Genomic DNA, 15,715 nt, shown 5'->3' on the forward strand with positions numbered 1-15,715 from the left:
TTTAGCTTAAAATCCTTACACTTTGTCACACTATCTGAAAGCGTCAGTTATGACGCATTGAGATGAGAACGCGTCGGACAGGCTTTTATACATACAGTATGTGCTTGTGATTGGATTGGAGAGGCACAGGTGAATGAAATGAGTAAAGCATGATCGTGGAGGGACTGAACTGCGGCGGATAGGGACGATAAGTCGGAAGAATGGATTGGTCTTGTGGGATGATGCGGATGGCAAAATACCTGAGTAAGGCGGGAAGTTGGACCGTGGAAAGCAGTAAGTTCTGAGTAAAGGTCAAGGTCAACCGTCAAGTCAGAAGTCTTCTCCATGATTGTGGTTGTGTGTACTGAACCAGACAGAGACTAAGGGCTCTTCTTGGGTCAACATTTTTGTATTATACATTATTTACTCTATTATTCTAATATTTTGAGATATGGATTTTTGATTTCCATGAGCCTTTAATTATCAAGATTTAAAACAAAAAGGGCCTGAAATATTTACACTTAAATGTAATGAATCTAGAATATATGACAGTTTCACATTTTGAATACAAATTTTCTGAGAAGCACCTGTATGTTAAATCTCAAACCAACCTGAGTCTCGTTTTTCTTCAGTGCTGATCTCACTGCTGTGCTGTAGGACCAGTGGAGGTAAGTGTATGTCTCCTCCGACAGTCAAAGCTGTTAGCATAATGCTGTCTGGTAAAAAGTAATACAAAATGTGCATTCTGTAAATACTTATAAATACATATTTATAATATCTATAAACAAAAAGACCACTAACACATACAGAGAATGCTTTAACATACAGTAAATTAACTTAAACAACCACCATACAAAAACAAACAAGGTCTCTATAGAAACAAGTACAAGTTGACCAGGATGCAAGCTCAGTCAGATCAGTTATGAACTAAATCAGATGCACAAAACTTATGTGAGTTAAAGATAGGAACCAAGAATGAATTTTCATTTTCAAACAATATTGCAAAAATAAAAATTAAACAAACTAATAAATATAATAATATAATAATATTGGTTGCGTACCTGTTCCACCTTTACAATGTAACTCTTTATGAAAGTATTTATGACACTTTGAATTAAAATGTGCAGGAACTTCTGGTTTGCCTTATCATTTAAACAATGGTCAGCAGGTTTATTATTTTTGGACCTGTAAGACTCCACGGTCAAGTTAGCAAAAAAAATGCTATATCCGGTTAGAGCTTACAATAAAACTAGTGGTTGACATTGTGAAACATTGTGATTTGGTTAGGTTTAGGCACCAAAACTAATTACGTTTAGGAAAAGGTAATTGTTTGGTTACTCACTTACCCTTACCTAAGTTAAGTAAGGTTACTTGTGTAACTTACACAACTTATGTAACATCCATACATCGTCAACCACTTATCCTGTGTACAGTTTCGCAGGATAAGTGGCCGATGTCAGCCAAAACCCAGCTGACATCGGGCGAAAGGTGGGGCACACCCTGGACAGTTCGCAAATCCCTCGCACGGCCACACATAGACAAACAACCAGTCACACTCACACCTAAGGACAATTTAGGGTCACTAATCAACTTATTACGCGTGACTTTGGACGATGGGAAGAATCCGGACATGCAAACTCCACACAGAAAGGCCAATGGGTCTTGAACGTGCATCCATATGTGATGTCATGGACTAAAAAAATACTCATAATGCAGCAGGTGCAGCATTACATTACATTACATTTACTCATTTGGCAGAAGCTTCTGTCAAAAGTGACTTTCATTTGAGGAACAACATACAAGCATCAATACAGCACAACTGACAATACATACTAGTGAGGGCAGCAATAAATAGTAGTAAGAGCTAATAGCACATATCACATGAATGGGGTAAATACCTAGGGAAAGAAGAGTTAACAAAATAGTATAATCAATACATATAAGATAATTGTAAGGGATCGAAGAAGGAGAAGAAGAGCACAGGAAGTGCATGTTAGAGGTTAGGGGTGAGAAGTGTTATAAGAAAAAGTGTTCTCAGAAAAGATGAGTTTTCAAGAGCTTCTTGAAGTTAGAGAGTGACACCCCTGCTCTGACGTGGTAGCTCGTTCCACCATTGTGCAGTCACAGATGAGAACAGACTGAGATTGCTTTGTGTGAAGGCAGAGCCAGGCGGCGTTCGTAGGAGGAGAGTAGTGGCCGAGAACAAACATCAGCTTGTATTGTGGAGTTTAGGTAGATGGGTGCAGACCCTGTAGTCAGTCTGTTTGCAAGCATTAGTGACCATTTGAATGTGGAGGTCCCTGAGTAAAGGAGTGACATGAGTCCTTTTGGACTGATCAAAAACTGGACGCACTGCAGCAGCCTCACACAAACTTTTAAGTAACAAGTAAGCAACATAATTTAAATCGATGATAAATGAACAATATTTCCATTATTTCCATTATTTCCCATTTCTGTTATTAATGATTAATGAATGCTTAATAAACTAACGTGTCTGGCTACTGGGCAGGTTGGAAATTAATAATACACTCATGTGATCATTTAGCTAAAAATTTTCTAATTCGCTGCAGCTCGTCTCACTGTGAGTCCCAGCAGCACTCAGTTCTTCAAATGGAAGTCTGTCTCCCTGAGCTGTGAGGAGGACGACAGCTCTGCTGGATGGACGCTGTGGAGGAACACAAGCAGAAAAAAGAGGGCTCAGTGTGACGCTGACTGGGGAAGATCGGCTGGTTCTAACTGTTCCTTCAGCCACATCGACCCATTGGACAATGGAGTTTACTGGTGTGAGTCCAGAGAGGGAGCAACCAGTAACACCATCAACATCACTGTCACTGGTAAGATCAGACTGCGGAGTTAGTATTGATCAGTGGTGGACAGTAATTAAGTTCATTTACTCAAGTACAAATAAAGAGGTACTACCCAACAGTTTATACAAGTACTGCTAGTACATTGGTTTATTGACAGAAATTTAAAGTAATTTTTCATGTAAAAACATTTCATGGTTCCAGCTTCAAAAATATGAAGATTTGCTCCTTTTCCTTTTAATTTATATGTCATTAGTTTGAGCTTTCTACTGTACCTTAGACAAAGTAAGCATTGTGATGGTGTCACTTTGGGCTCTGGGTAAATGTGACGGCATTTCACACTATTTACAGAATTTCAAAAATTGATTAATGGAGATAATAATCAGCAGATTAATACGTAATGAAATGACTTACATTTATGCGTGAGGAATAATAATAATACAATATATAATAGTATGACAGTATACTATATAGTGTAGTATAGTATAACACTCAGTATAACAGGACAATTGTCATGGGTGGCTGAGTGCAGACCGACATGTGGACCCAAATGCAGACCAAAAGGCGAGAGGATGCAGTTCAAATATTTATTGAACCCAAACTTAAACTGAAACAGGCTAGCATGGAGCTCAAGGCAAATGTCCGAACAAAGGTTAATCTAAACGGATCATAATACACAGGGAATACAAGAAGCACTGACAGAGTAATCCAAAATGGGGGGATAAACCAGAAAACCAGGGAAACACAGAATACAGAGTGGAATACTCAACATAGACGACAAGGACGTCTACTGAGCATGATCGTGCAGCATAACTGTGGTTTAATGACGTAGAACAACGGCAGAAACACCGTAATTCTGGTAGCTGCGTAGCTGCACCAACAAAAAGTTTCATGGCAATTTTTTTTTTTTTAAGGTCATCTTTTTTGCAAAAAGGGGGTTACAATTCAGATGTGACTTATAAAGATATACATAACAGTATAAGACACAGACAAAATTATATGAAGCTTTGCCAGGGGAAGCTTATAAGCTATTACAAGGAGAAAGAGGACAATATGTTGACAGTTTTAACCGCCTGTTTTGTTTGTTGGAGCCAGAAATCAAATTAATATAAAGCATAATTTCATGGAGAAAAAGTATAAAATTAGGTTTTTAGCACTGAATTTACATTTATGAATGAGGTATCTTGCCAACAGAATTAATAAATTTATAATGAAGTACAACTTTTCTTTACTTTGACTTCTATAAAAGCAAAATACAACATTCTTCCACAATAAGGCAAAGTCTTTATAGATATGGTCAATGATAAATCTGCTGAGGTTTTGCCAAAATGTTCTGGTGTGTGAGCAAACCAAAAGAAGTGCAAAACTCGTCTCTTTTAAATTAAATCATGTAAAAAAACAAAAGAAAAAAGTTCCATGGCTCAGTGTGTTTGTCTGACTCTGACATCACTGATTAATCAGCCCAGGTATGAGGCTCACCTGTGAAACACCAAGGCAGTGTCACTGATGGCCGAATATTTTGCTGAGAGTTTATAATCTAAGCAATACGGTTACATCTCTCATGTGCAACGGGTTGTCACAGGGTTTTGACGTCATTTTTGGGTCTACATGGATCCCACCATGCAGGCTTTGGTCGGCTTCACTGTCCGATCTCTGGCTAACCCCCTTGGGAACAACTGCACAACAGAACAAAACCAAGGCAAGGAACAGAGACAGGACCAAACAGAAAACAGGACTACACTAACATGGAGACGTAGTCCTCCACTGGTATTGATGAAGCTGTGTGTAAATGATGAAATGCTGTAGTTTGTCTCTGTGTTGAGGTGGACCAGTGATCCTGCAGAGTCCTGTCCTCCCTGTGATGGAGGGACATGATGTCACTCTGCACTGTGAAACAAAGACCCCTAACTCCAACCTCCCAGCTGGTTTCTATAAAGATGGCTCCCTCATCAGGACTGAGCCTACAGGTCACATGACCATCCACCATGTTAACAAGTCTGATGAAGGCCTCTACAAGTGTAACATCAGAGGTCGTGGAGAGTCTCCATCCAGCTGGATCTCTGTCACAGGTGAGGAGCTCAAAGATAATTCTCAAACTGACCTTGTTTTGTTTTCTACATTGAGTTCAGAAGGTTTCAGGACAGCAGAGATGATTCATGATGTGACAACATTTCTGAGTTCAACCCAACGTTTGATACTCTGATCTGTTTAACTCAGCAGACAGTGGTTATGAATTTGTCTTTCTGTTAGCATGTTGTTGAATAATTTATAATTTTATTTTATTTTCTGGGCCTTTAATTATAAATTCTTGTTCATTTTAGTGAAACCCACCACTACAATTCCTCCTTCAACCACCTCTCCTCCTGGTTCCTTCTCCTTTCCATCAGCCTCCTCTCCTCATGGTTCCTCCTCTACTCCTCCCTCTGTGTTGTGGTCTGCTGTTCTTTCCTTCTCTGTTCTGGTTCTTCTGGTTCTGCTGGTTCTATTGGTGAGACGACGCCTCCGTATGAAACCTAAAGGTTAGTCACAGACTCCATGTGCTGCAGTTCACATTCAAAGTCACATTTTACTGTTGACACATTTCTATTAACACTTCTGTACATACAAATAATAACAAGTTACAAACTGTTTTTTTAAGTCAGACGTCCATCTGGATTCTCATGAATCACATTGATGTTAATAAAACAATCTCACCACAGGGTCCATTAGGTGAGCTGTGGAGCTTTTGATTGAAATCACATGATCTCCTTTGATTTAAATTTCTGCTCCTTTTGGTTCATTCAGCTTTTGAAGAAGAAGTTGGGGATGATGACATCACAGAAGACGTCACATACAGGGATGTCAAAATATCACGTCACCTACAGCAGCCAATCAGACGCAGCAAAGGTAACAATGTTTTACCGATTCTCTTTTTCAGGGACAGTTACTGTGCGTTCTTGTTCTTATGTCTTTGCGAGGACCAAGTTGAGTTTTAGACCTTGGACATTTTGGAAAGAGACATGAGGACATGTTTATAAAATGAGGATACATTAAAAAGAATGTTCATCGGAATAATTGAATGTAAAATCAATCACCATAACGTTTCAGACTGTAGTCTGGTCTGTTTTGGTTAATGTCAATGTGGGCTTTTTTGCCGTGCGGTGAATCTGCTAACAGACGCTAACAGCTCTCTACTCTATGTGTTCATTTGTGCTCATCTCTGCCGGCCGGCTGGCTAACTTCTGGTTCAGTCCTCCACTACCTTGGATAGGGATAAAACTGTACGGCTCTTCTTTACTTTCCAAATGTTATTGAGTGAATGGATCAAATTCTGTTAGAGTCATTTCGAGTGGGTTGTGATGTTTTCCAACATTTTCCAGGCTCATGTAAAACTTTCTTCAAAGCACGTAGCCCTTCCTGGGGGCTTGGAGGAAATGCGATGCTTCAAAGCAAAACCAACCAATTACGTTTTTTTCTGCTCTACATTGCAGCAAAGTGGAATTTTTGGGGAGATGCACATCAGGACATCATGATATGTACTATCATTTTGAAAGAATGAAAAACTCAGACGTCAGTCCGTATCAGTCCTTCCTCCTGTCTTCATCATGCTCCTTTCTCTGCTGTTATTTACTGCCTGCAGGTAACATTGTCACCTGGTAGAGAGGAGCGGCTGGTTTGTCTGAGCCAGCAGATTTGTTTACAACAATGTGCCAAATTTTAAGCTATGTGTCAAACTAAGCTAAACAGTTATAGTGCTTTCAGACCAAACGGGTTGGGGACGGTGTCCCAAACTCAATGCAAATACGCAAAGAGACGCGATTTGGACACGCGGTGTGGAGGGGGAGATATAAAGACACATAGTCGGACTGGATTATGACCTGACAACTTTGCTGTTTACCCACAGGAGGAACTCAGAGATAACTGCTTTTATTACATGAACTCTAACTTTCATTTTTGGGATTTAAATGTAGATTTAACTTCCCTCGCGCTTCTCGGCAGCCACTGTTGTTGTTAACGTCGGTTGGCACCCAGAGCTCTGTGGGACTGCTGCTTCATATTTATATAAAAACCTGACAAAACTGAACATTGCTTGGAGAAAAGAAAGCGAGAAAGTTGAACTATCTGGTGAGTTTGTAAAATATGTGTCTGTTATTTCCAGCTATCGTTGTACTTTACTGTGAACAGGTTAACATAGCACAGCCCTGATTGATCTGAACTCCATTGAGAAAACAGACATTTTAAAAGTTGTTGTCCTGCTGTCTTGCTGACAGACCTGACAAAGCAGGAATTCATATGTTTAACAAATCTGCATCATATTGTAGTTATTTCGGCATCAGTTTGATCCGTTTATTTCAACTAAATAACAGCAAAATGTTTACTTTGGGTTCATACAGCTGTAGAAATCGCAGGTTGTGTTCATCCGCATTATCGCATTGTGTGTGAACAGTTGGCAAAAGTCCAGCGATAAAACCCCTGCGAGGAAAACGACGCCAGGATTGCATTTGCTCTAAATGCACCGTAAGACTGCAGGACCAAAGTTCTCAGGGCAGGATTATCTATGATTGATAAGTCGTTACCACGGCAACCTGTCAATCAGGCTAGATTGACTTGTACCCATGGCACTGTGTAAATTTAACCTGCATCGTTGAAAAAGCTGTTCACTTTCTCTAGTGAGACAATTTACTTTCAAGGTTGTTGTTCGCTAGACAAAGTTAACATCCCTGTTAAAATGACAGTTAACGTGAATTACAGATGCACCTAGCTAAGCAACCTAGCGAGCTCCGCACACGGCCGTTAGATCCGCTGTCTCATCAAATTCGGGGCACTTCCTGGTTGCAAAAACTCAACATGGCGGCCACCTTTCGACCAAACACGAGGCTTCACAACAGTACAGTTTATAGTTACAACTGACCCATAACTCAACCATCCCCGGTCTCCCCAACCTGAAGTAATGTAATGTTTATCTGTTTTATTTTCCAGAGTGTAATTCAGTTGCAGTCTACTCAGCAGTGAGAGGAACAGGTGACGTCAGTTCTGGACAAATAGCCAACAGACCACACAGGACGAGAGGTACAGCTGCTCTTTATTTATGAACTTTGGACAGAGCTATGCTAGCTGTTTCCCCGTGCTTCCAGTCTTTATGATAAACTTAGCTAACCACAACCTGACTCCAGATCAATCTTCTCATCTCCCAGAGAGAGAGGGTGTTTCCAAAATGTTGAACTATTCCTTTAAAGAGATGTTGGCTGAGGATCTCTAGCTCAGGAGGGTAACTTACATATCCAGTCCAATCCAACTTTATTTAAAAACAACCAGGTTGACCAAAGTGCTGCACATTGACATGAATCAATAAATAAACAAAGCATTAAAAGCCAAGTAGTAAAATTTTGTTTTAAGTCGTGATTTAAAAACTGGAAGGCTGGGGGCCAGTCTGACATGGAGAGGCAATTCATTCCACAGTTTCAACTGAGAAAGCTTGATCCCCGCTGTTCTTGAGCCTTGTTTTAGGGACAACAAGAAGTTTGCAGACCTTAATGTCCTTGAAGGAACATGCGGTTTCAAGAGATCAGCAAAATAGGCTGGAGCAAGTCCATGAAGGGCTTTAAAAACAAACAATAGAATCTTAATATCAATCCTAAAGTGAACTGGGAGCCAGTGAAGGGAGGCAAGAACTGGGGTGACTCGCTTACGAGTTTCTGTAAAGACACGAGGAGGAAGGCCTGGCTAACACCTAAATACAAAGCATTATTATAAAATGAGTAGCACAAATCAAGCAATCTGATTGGTTCATAACAGTGATATGATGAGCGTAACGTTGAATTCCTTTGCACAGATCCGTATCACTCCGCAACAAACAGGGTTTGAGTAATAATCTGAGCTTTATCGCCCCATTTACACCTGTTATTAAAATTTGATCTGATACAGAACGTATTTTACTAGCGGAGATAAATAATGAGAGAAAGATAGAGAAATCATTGCTTTTTATGTGATTCAAAATTTCCCTCTCTCACACACGTAAACGCACAAACACACACAGCAGTCCACTACCTGCCCCAGATGTTTGCGATATTGCGACAAAGTTTAAGTTTCAAAAACCTGTCCGCCCTTTATGGTAGGTATAATATTAAAGTGTTATTATTTTACGCACTGCTGGCCGCTGGAACACAAGAGCAAGCATATTATAAGTTACCAAAATCAATCAATCAATCTACTGACGCTGGACAGTTTTTAGTGGCTGCACAATAAACGGCAACAGGCATAAATAAATAGTTCTAATAATTCTCGCCTTTGATGTATGTTGATGAAAAAGCAACCGTTCCGCGAGATCAGTCATTGAACTCAGCTCAGAGTAAGCTTACGCTGGTAGAATGTGTCCAACTTGACGGCGGTGTTTTTATTCCCCACCCCTGCAGTCACCTGCAGCTCACGTTAGACTACGAAGTTGGCGAAAGTCAGCCGCAGTCATCTCGAATGCACCTATGGTTACAGAGGACAGACCAAAGCCGCAGTTCACACGCAGTCTGTGTGAGTCTGGGGTGATGGGCTACATAGCAGCCTAAGTCCACCCCTCAAAATTCCCATGATGCATAGCGGTGAAGGGTGTTTTTGTTAAAATTTTCTAAAAAGTTTTCCAGTTTTAAATACAATTGTTACTTTATGATTAATGTATTTTTAAAACGTGTCTGGTTAGAATATAGTGGGGGATTTTGTAGATAATTGTCATTCTTGTGGTGGTTTACTATTGAAACCAGGAGTGAAGGGACTGTTTCATTTGATAGGAACAGTTGAATACGTATTTCTTAGCCGTTGATAGTGAACTGTATGCAGTGTCCTGCATGGCAAGCATAGACTTTGGGTTCCACACTGAGCTGGGGCACTGGGCCAGTTGTCCTCGAGACCAAGTCCATGCAGTGATTAAAGATATCAGGGTGTGAATCTACTGTGCATGTGTGTAACGTGCTTACCTATCTGACTGCAGAAAGTAGTATAAACAGAAAACAGAAGTAGTTAGTGTCCACCCCCGAGTATATTTGATGCTTAACGGCAAGCCACCGGGAAATATCCCGACTCTCCCGATGGCCAATCCGTCTGGAACCTGCCTTTCCATGGCGAAGCTTTTAAAAGACGTGGCGTTTTCAATTGGTGACCCATTAACTCTGGTCGCCTCAGTGTCTTCAAAAAGTCAGGTTGTCCAAAACATCTTGTGGAAGCAAGGCTTAGCAACTCTGTGTCTGTGTGTAAATTAACATGAAATGAAAAGCATTTAAAACAAAATCTGAATTATGTCTTATTATACATGCTCAACAGGAAATTGCAACCAAAAGAAAGGATGCAAGAGGATTTAGAAGAGAAGAGGAAACAAAGATGTTGGCGGGAACAGGGATTTATAAAACTGACAAATGACTGTTTTTGAAGATTGAATGAAGATTGTTGCAATTAATGCTTAAAGCACAATTATCACAACATTGTCTACTGTGTGTAATGCAGGGGATTAGTGTTGATGGAAAAAGTTATTTACTTTGCTTATCTGCAAGAGTTGAGGAACAGAGTTAACCGAGTTAGTGTTAACTGGGAAAATACCGGGCTTATTGGGACAGGAACCGCTAGAGGTTTATGCAATCTCTGCTATATTCTCTGATATTCATTTTATGTATTACTCCTGGCATTTGATATTTATTAATAATTCAGTTTACTCCAACATCTATTATCTTTGACAAATTTTTTGTTATATTGTGTTTGTTAAATTGTAATCTTTTGTATCTTGTTGCATTTATTGTAATCTATACTTTTATATATTCACTTTTAATATTCACTTTTCAATAAACATTTGTAAAATTCAATTAACAGGGATCTACACACAAGACTGTCATAATTGCCATACATAGATATGAATCATCTTTGGCACTGTTCCATCAAGCCCTGCAAAATTTGTAGAAAATGTAAAGGTGTTGTCGGTATCAATAAAAACAGAAGCTACAGCTTAAGAAAACCCTTCACACACACACACACACACACACACATTTGAACAGGGCTGGACTGGTAATTTGGCAGACCGGGCAAATGCAGTTGCTTCAACATCAGCTGCAGTACCAACGGGCAGGCACAGGCACTTGAAGGAGTAAAAAGCCTGTGGTGGCCACTGCCAGGCAGAGGAGGAGGCGTGAGTTAGTGAAACAGAGGGACAAAGGGCCGAGAGAGAGAGAGAGAGAGCAGGAGGAGAGTGGAGACGAAGAGGTAAGCATGGAGTTGCTCAACCTGCCAATAGTATGAAGCTGCAGTACCGGAGGCTGCAGTTTCAGGATCCCGCAATCCTGGGACCGCAGTTCTAGGACCCTAGTTCTTTTGCGACAGCACCATCTAGTGGAGTGGTGGTGGTGGTAATGCACAGCAACACGAAGGAGGTTAATCCTGTCTGCTTGCACGTCGGCCGTGACCCGCCACCTGAATTTTGTGCTTCCCTTTATAAAAATAAAGACATTTCACCCATAAATTGGTGCAGAAAATGTCTCCAGAATGCAGGAAATTAAGTGTTTAATGCTCAAAAATAAGGGAGTACTCAGGATCTCCCTTGATGCATTGTGTTCCAGTGTGGTTATGGAGCAGGCTTTTTAAGCCACCTGTCGCCCAGACCCTGGAGACTGCTTGGCCTGTTATGCTAGAGCTCACTGCAGAGATGACAGTGAGGCTGATACCCTCAGAGGTGGGTGGTTTTGCCTGCAGATCAACTGATGCTATTTGTGCCCTGCTTTTATGTGGATTTTTATTAAACTCTCTTTCAGGTGGATGGGCCCTATAAATGTTTTTTGCCGACTGCTCGGTTCTGCTAAGGGTGTTGCAAGTTCCTTTTTTTGGGCTATCTGATTTCCCTCAGCCCTTTGGTCCTTTTTTCCCTCTTTTCTATGACAGAATGGTCGACTGTGAGCCCCTCTTGATGTAACAGGGAACGGCAAGACAAGTAGCTAGCAACTAGCTTAGCGACATCAGTTGACCCTACAAGTGTTCGCTGACCTTCCAGCTCTAGTTCTTTCTCCCACGTAACTGTCCTTGTTAGTGAGACGACCGTTAGACTGATAAGGTAGAGACAGTAGCTCAGGAGTCAGGCAAGGATGAGTCTTACAAAAATGTTTACAGAACTTTAGTTTACAGATTAGAGTACAACTCATGGAAAGTAATAGATTACAATATGATATAGCATTGAAGAATAAACATCAGATAGATTAGTTTTTCTAGGTAGAGGGAAACCTACAGGAACTAGGGGGAAAACATTAAAGGGACCGAAAGATGTTCTCCTTCAGATTTAGTGTTGGCATATGACATGTTCACGTGTTGTATGCTGGCACTGTGTCTCCTCGGCCGGGCTTATCAAACCATGCTATGTTAAGTTTTCATCAGTCTCTGAAACTTCTTCACACCTGAACCTGGATCACAATATTTCTTTAACATGAACCCCGCACCACTTTCCTCGGTAGAGGTACAAGCGGCGTGGTGGTGCAGTGGTTAGCACTGTTGCCTCACAGCAAGAAGGTCCGGAAGTGCCAAAGATGATTCATATCTATCTATGGCTTCCTCCCACTATCCAAAGACATGCAGACTCTAAATCCTTAGACGTGAGTGGTTGTTTGTCTATGTGTGGCCCTGCGATGGACTGTCCAGGGTGTACCCTGCCTTTCGCCCAATGTCAGCTGGGTTTGGTTCCAGCCCCCGCGACCCTGTACGCAGGATAAACAGTTGACAATGGATGGATGGATGGACTCTCTGTGCATCCTTAGGTCTAACTGAAAAGAGGTGTGTGTGTGTGTCAATGTGTGTTCTTATTCAGAGTCACAGTCAGTGCTTGAAGTGGGCCGGTATTCACTGGTACGTATACCAGCACTTCTATATTTTACTCTTTGGTGTGCTGGACTTTTTCTTGTGCAACGGCACTTCTCACAAGCTGCCCATACACTTTGCTACCCTCTCCACCGGCGGAGACCGAGTATGGAAAAGGCTGAGTGACGATACACACGCCAACATGTGTACAGCATGTGAATGGGGACGACTGGAAGTCCATGTCACCATCAGTGATTGTGTGTGTGTGTTTAAATATAAATATATTTGTTTGACAGGGAATCTGTTGCAAACAGGATTAAATATACTGTATATTCATTTATTTAAAAAAAAACAACAACAAAAACAAGCATCCCAGAAAAAAGGGCACTTTCTCTTGAGGAAGAAAAAAGCAGTGAACACAATGTTGCCTAGTAAACCAAAATCTGGTTTTCAAAAAAGGAAAGAGAGGAAAGACAAAGGACAGGATGCCAATCTGTAACCCAGTTTTTCACCGAGAAAGGTGTGCAGCCTTTAGTCTGTGGTGTTAACCTGTTTGCTTAATGTCCACAGTGAAATAATCTAGCTATCTGCAGTGTTAGCCTACATTTCATCAACATTTAATCAGTGCAGGGAAACATTTAGCAAGATATTCATATTAAATCTTTGTCCCTGCTCCTTTTAGCAGACTAACAGATGGATCAGCAGCACGCCAGTCTCACCATAACTGTAGCGACGGTGGGCAGCATGGTGTTAATGACAGGCCAGTTAGCATCATTCCAGGGAGTCTGTGGAGATTTCTCTCTTGCTCTTTTTACCATAACAAAAAATTAAATGACATATTTGTTAATGACAGAAATGCATGCATGTGCATGGTAAATCTAATATAATAGCAACAATAATAAAGTATTTGATCAATACATTAATGTATTCAGGCAATTCAGTATTCTGTTGCTTGGCTGTGTGAAGCTGAAGGTTATCATTACTCATTTGGCATCTTGCTTGTGAAACAAAAAGTATTTAAATAACATTTATTTTAATTATTCCTGCAGCCCAATGCCACAGCTTGGTGTGAAGATTTATGTGAAGTGTTATGTATTCCAATAACACCAAAAGAATTGAAACGATTTATTTCCTTGTGAAAAATAAACAAATTATTAATGAAACTGTCATTTATTCTAAATATAAACTAGCAGCATAAAAAACAGGCACATTGTGGCAGAGTTTCCTTTGCTGTCGCCTGCTCCTGTGATAAACCTAGTGAATACTAAAGAAGACCATGGTCTCTGTGTGAACTGATTATTTTGTAGAAAAGTAAAAATGTTGTTGAGTTAATATATTTTTCTTGTTTAAAAAAGTGCCCTTTTTTTAACTTGAGCTCCTGCCCATCAAAATGTCTGTGCAGGTCCCTGTCTGACTGCAACCACTTCATGCAGGGGTCGGTCAATATGGATTTTTAATTTTTGGTCAATGGGGATTTTTAACTTTTACTGCCAAAAACAAGTAAAAACAAAGAGATCAATAATAGTATTATTATATTTGAAATATATTTACTCAGTGATCATGATTTATGTAATGTATAGCCTAATGTAATATTATTTTATGTTAGTTTTTACATATCAGGGGCCTTTGGAATTGTCCTAACTTTTCTAACCCTGGCCTCGTGCACTCAATCACTTTCCAAGTGAGGTCAGTAAATTCTGTGAGGGTTCAGGGTTTAGGGGGGACATTGGGATTGGGCCTAAATCAACCCAGGTTTCCCCAATCCAGCAGTGAGCGCCTTCACATAAAAGACGCAGTGTTAGTAGCAGATGACCAATCACAGGCATGAACAAATCCACTGGCAACATCATATTTTACAAAAGAAAAGCAAACTGTAACACTACAGAAATCTACGATATAGCCTAGTCATAAGTAGCACGGCTGCAGCTGAGACATGCAGGGAGACGGAAAAAATCGCTGAAAGTGTGAATGCCTAAATGAACAGGCGTCGTCTATAATAATAAGTGATTTGATGTGTTCCTAAAGCGTGTGTAAGCGTTTCCTCATTAAAAGACTCGGGCCGTTCCACCTCAGTTCAAACATGAGATTAATTTGTTTAACACACTCAAAAGTGTTCAAAACATTGTTCTAAATTAACTTCATAAAACAATGAATCGAAAGAAATTAATTCATGCCATAAAATGTGCTCAAATAGTGGCTGAAAGACTGAATCTCAACATTTAGGCTGCTGAAAACTCACCTCATATTGCAAAAGGTGGAGCGGAACATGACTACAGTCTCTGTGATAGACTATAACTAACCTAAAATAAAAATCCAAAGTCTATATTAACATGTATGTCAATATCCCCCTACCAAACTGCCCATAATATTCAGCCTCACATAAGAAAAATGAAACCCATGTATTTTAACAGTTGCGTGAAACAGACTGGGAGCGAATAAAAAATGAAAAACGCATTTCAAAGCAGTTAGTAGATTTTCTGTAAAAAGAACTAAGACGTAGCTTACAAGGCTTTTTATCGCCAAAGCTTTCTCCACATCACGGCAGCAAACATAAAGAAGCTCCGGGGCGAGTTTTTATTTTTCAGTTTCTAATGTTTTACTTTACTGGGCGGCCGCACCGATCTTCGTTTTTATTTATTTATTTTTTTTATTTTAAATCTGATTGGTTTAACAGGGCCGATCAAAGGAGTTTACTTTCCATCTGGAGCGAGTTTAATGTCAGCGCTGGGTTGTGTGATAAGCACAACAGAGACGGTAAATTATGTGGAGAAAAGAAAGAGGAAAAAGAAATGCGTGGTGGCGGGAAAAAAAAATCTGAATTTAGAAGAAAAAATGTTGCCACAAGAGGCAGCTAAATCTCTGTATGTCTTTATAGGTCTGTATTAGCTGTTGAGGTCAGTGGAGGCGATGCAGAGAGAGGGTGCATGTTGATGAGGAGGGAGAGAAGGAAGAGGAGGAGAAGGTAAATGGAAACAGTGACAGGTACAGGAGCAGTGTGTTTTTACAATTAGAAAATGGATTATTGTTAGTCATAGGGTAGAGTGGGCTAAAACGCTCCCCCTAAGCCCAATGTCTATTTGCTGACACATACATTAATATTTTATAGGGTTTTTGTATCTTGGAAATGGCCATGCTTATGGTCA

At 40.3% G+C, this 15,715-nt stretch overlaps 1 protein-coding gene across 1 annotated transcript; it reads left to right on the top strand.

The window, feature by feature from the left end:
• Positions 1-200: 200 nt before the first annotated feature.
• Positions 201-10,444, top strand: LOC123979947 (low affinity immunoglobulin gamma Fc region receptor II-like). The gene is made up of 8 exons (XM_046064057.1): positions 201-273; positions 612-647; positions 2,550-2,813; positions 4,607-4,852; positions 5,171-5,302; positions 5,568-5,669; positions 7,743-7,832; positions 10,071-10,444. Exons 1-8 carry the CDS (start codon positions 201-203, stop codon positions 10,106-10,108), a joined length of 981 nt encoding a protein of 326 aa, XP_045920013.1. The 3' UTR covers positions 10,109-10,444.
• The last annotated feature ends 5,271 nt before the right edge of the window (positions 10,445-15,715 follow it).

This window comes from Micropterus dolomieu, linkage group LG12 (genome assembly GCF_021292245.1).
Source record: "Micropterus dolomieu isolate WLL.071019.BEF.003 ecotype Adirondacks linkage group LG12, ASM2129224v1, whole genome shotgun sequence".
Classification (NCBI taxonomy): Eukaryota; Metazoa; Chordata; class Actinopteri; order Centrarchiformes; family Centrarchidae; genus Micropterus; species Micropterus dolomieu.

What these genes read in the sequence shown, in the direction of transcription:
- LOC123979947 (XM_046064057.1), top strand. Translation starts at nt 201, where the DNA reads ATGGATTGGTCTTGTGGGATGATGCGGATGGCAAAATACCTGAGTAAG. An exon ending in AAGTTGGACCGTGGAAAGCA is followed by an intron (nt 274 to 611) that starts GTAAGTTCTGAG and finishes GTTTTTCTTCAG; the next exon opens with TGCTGATCTCACTGCTGTGC. An exon ending in CATCAACATCACTGTCACTG is followed by an intron (nt 2,814 to 4,606) that starts GTAAGATCAGAC and finishes CTCTGTGTTGAG; the next exon opens with GTGGACCAGTGATCCTGCAG.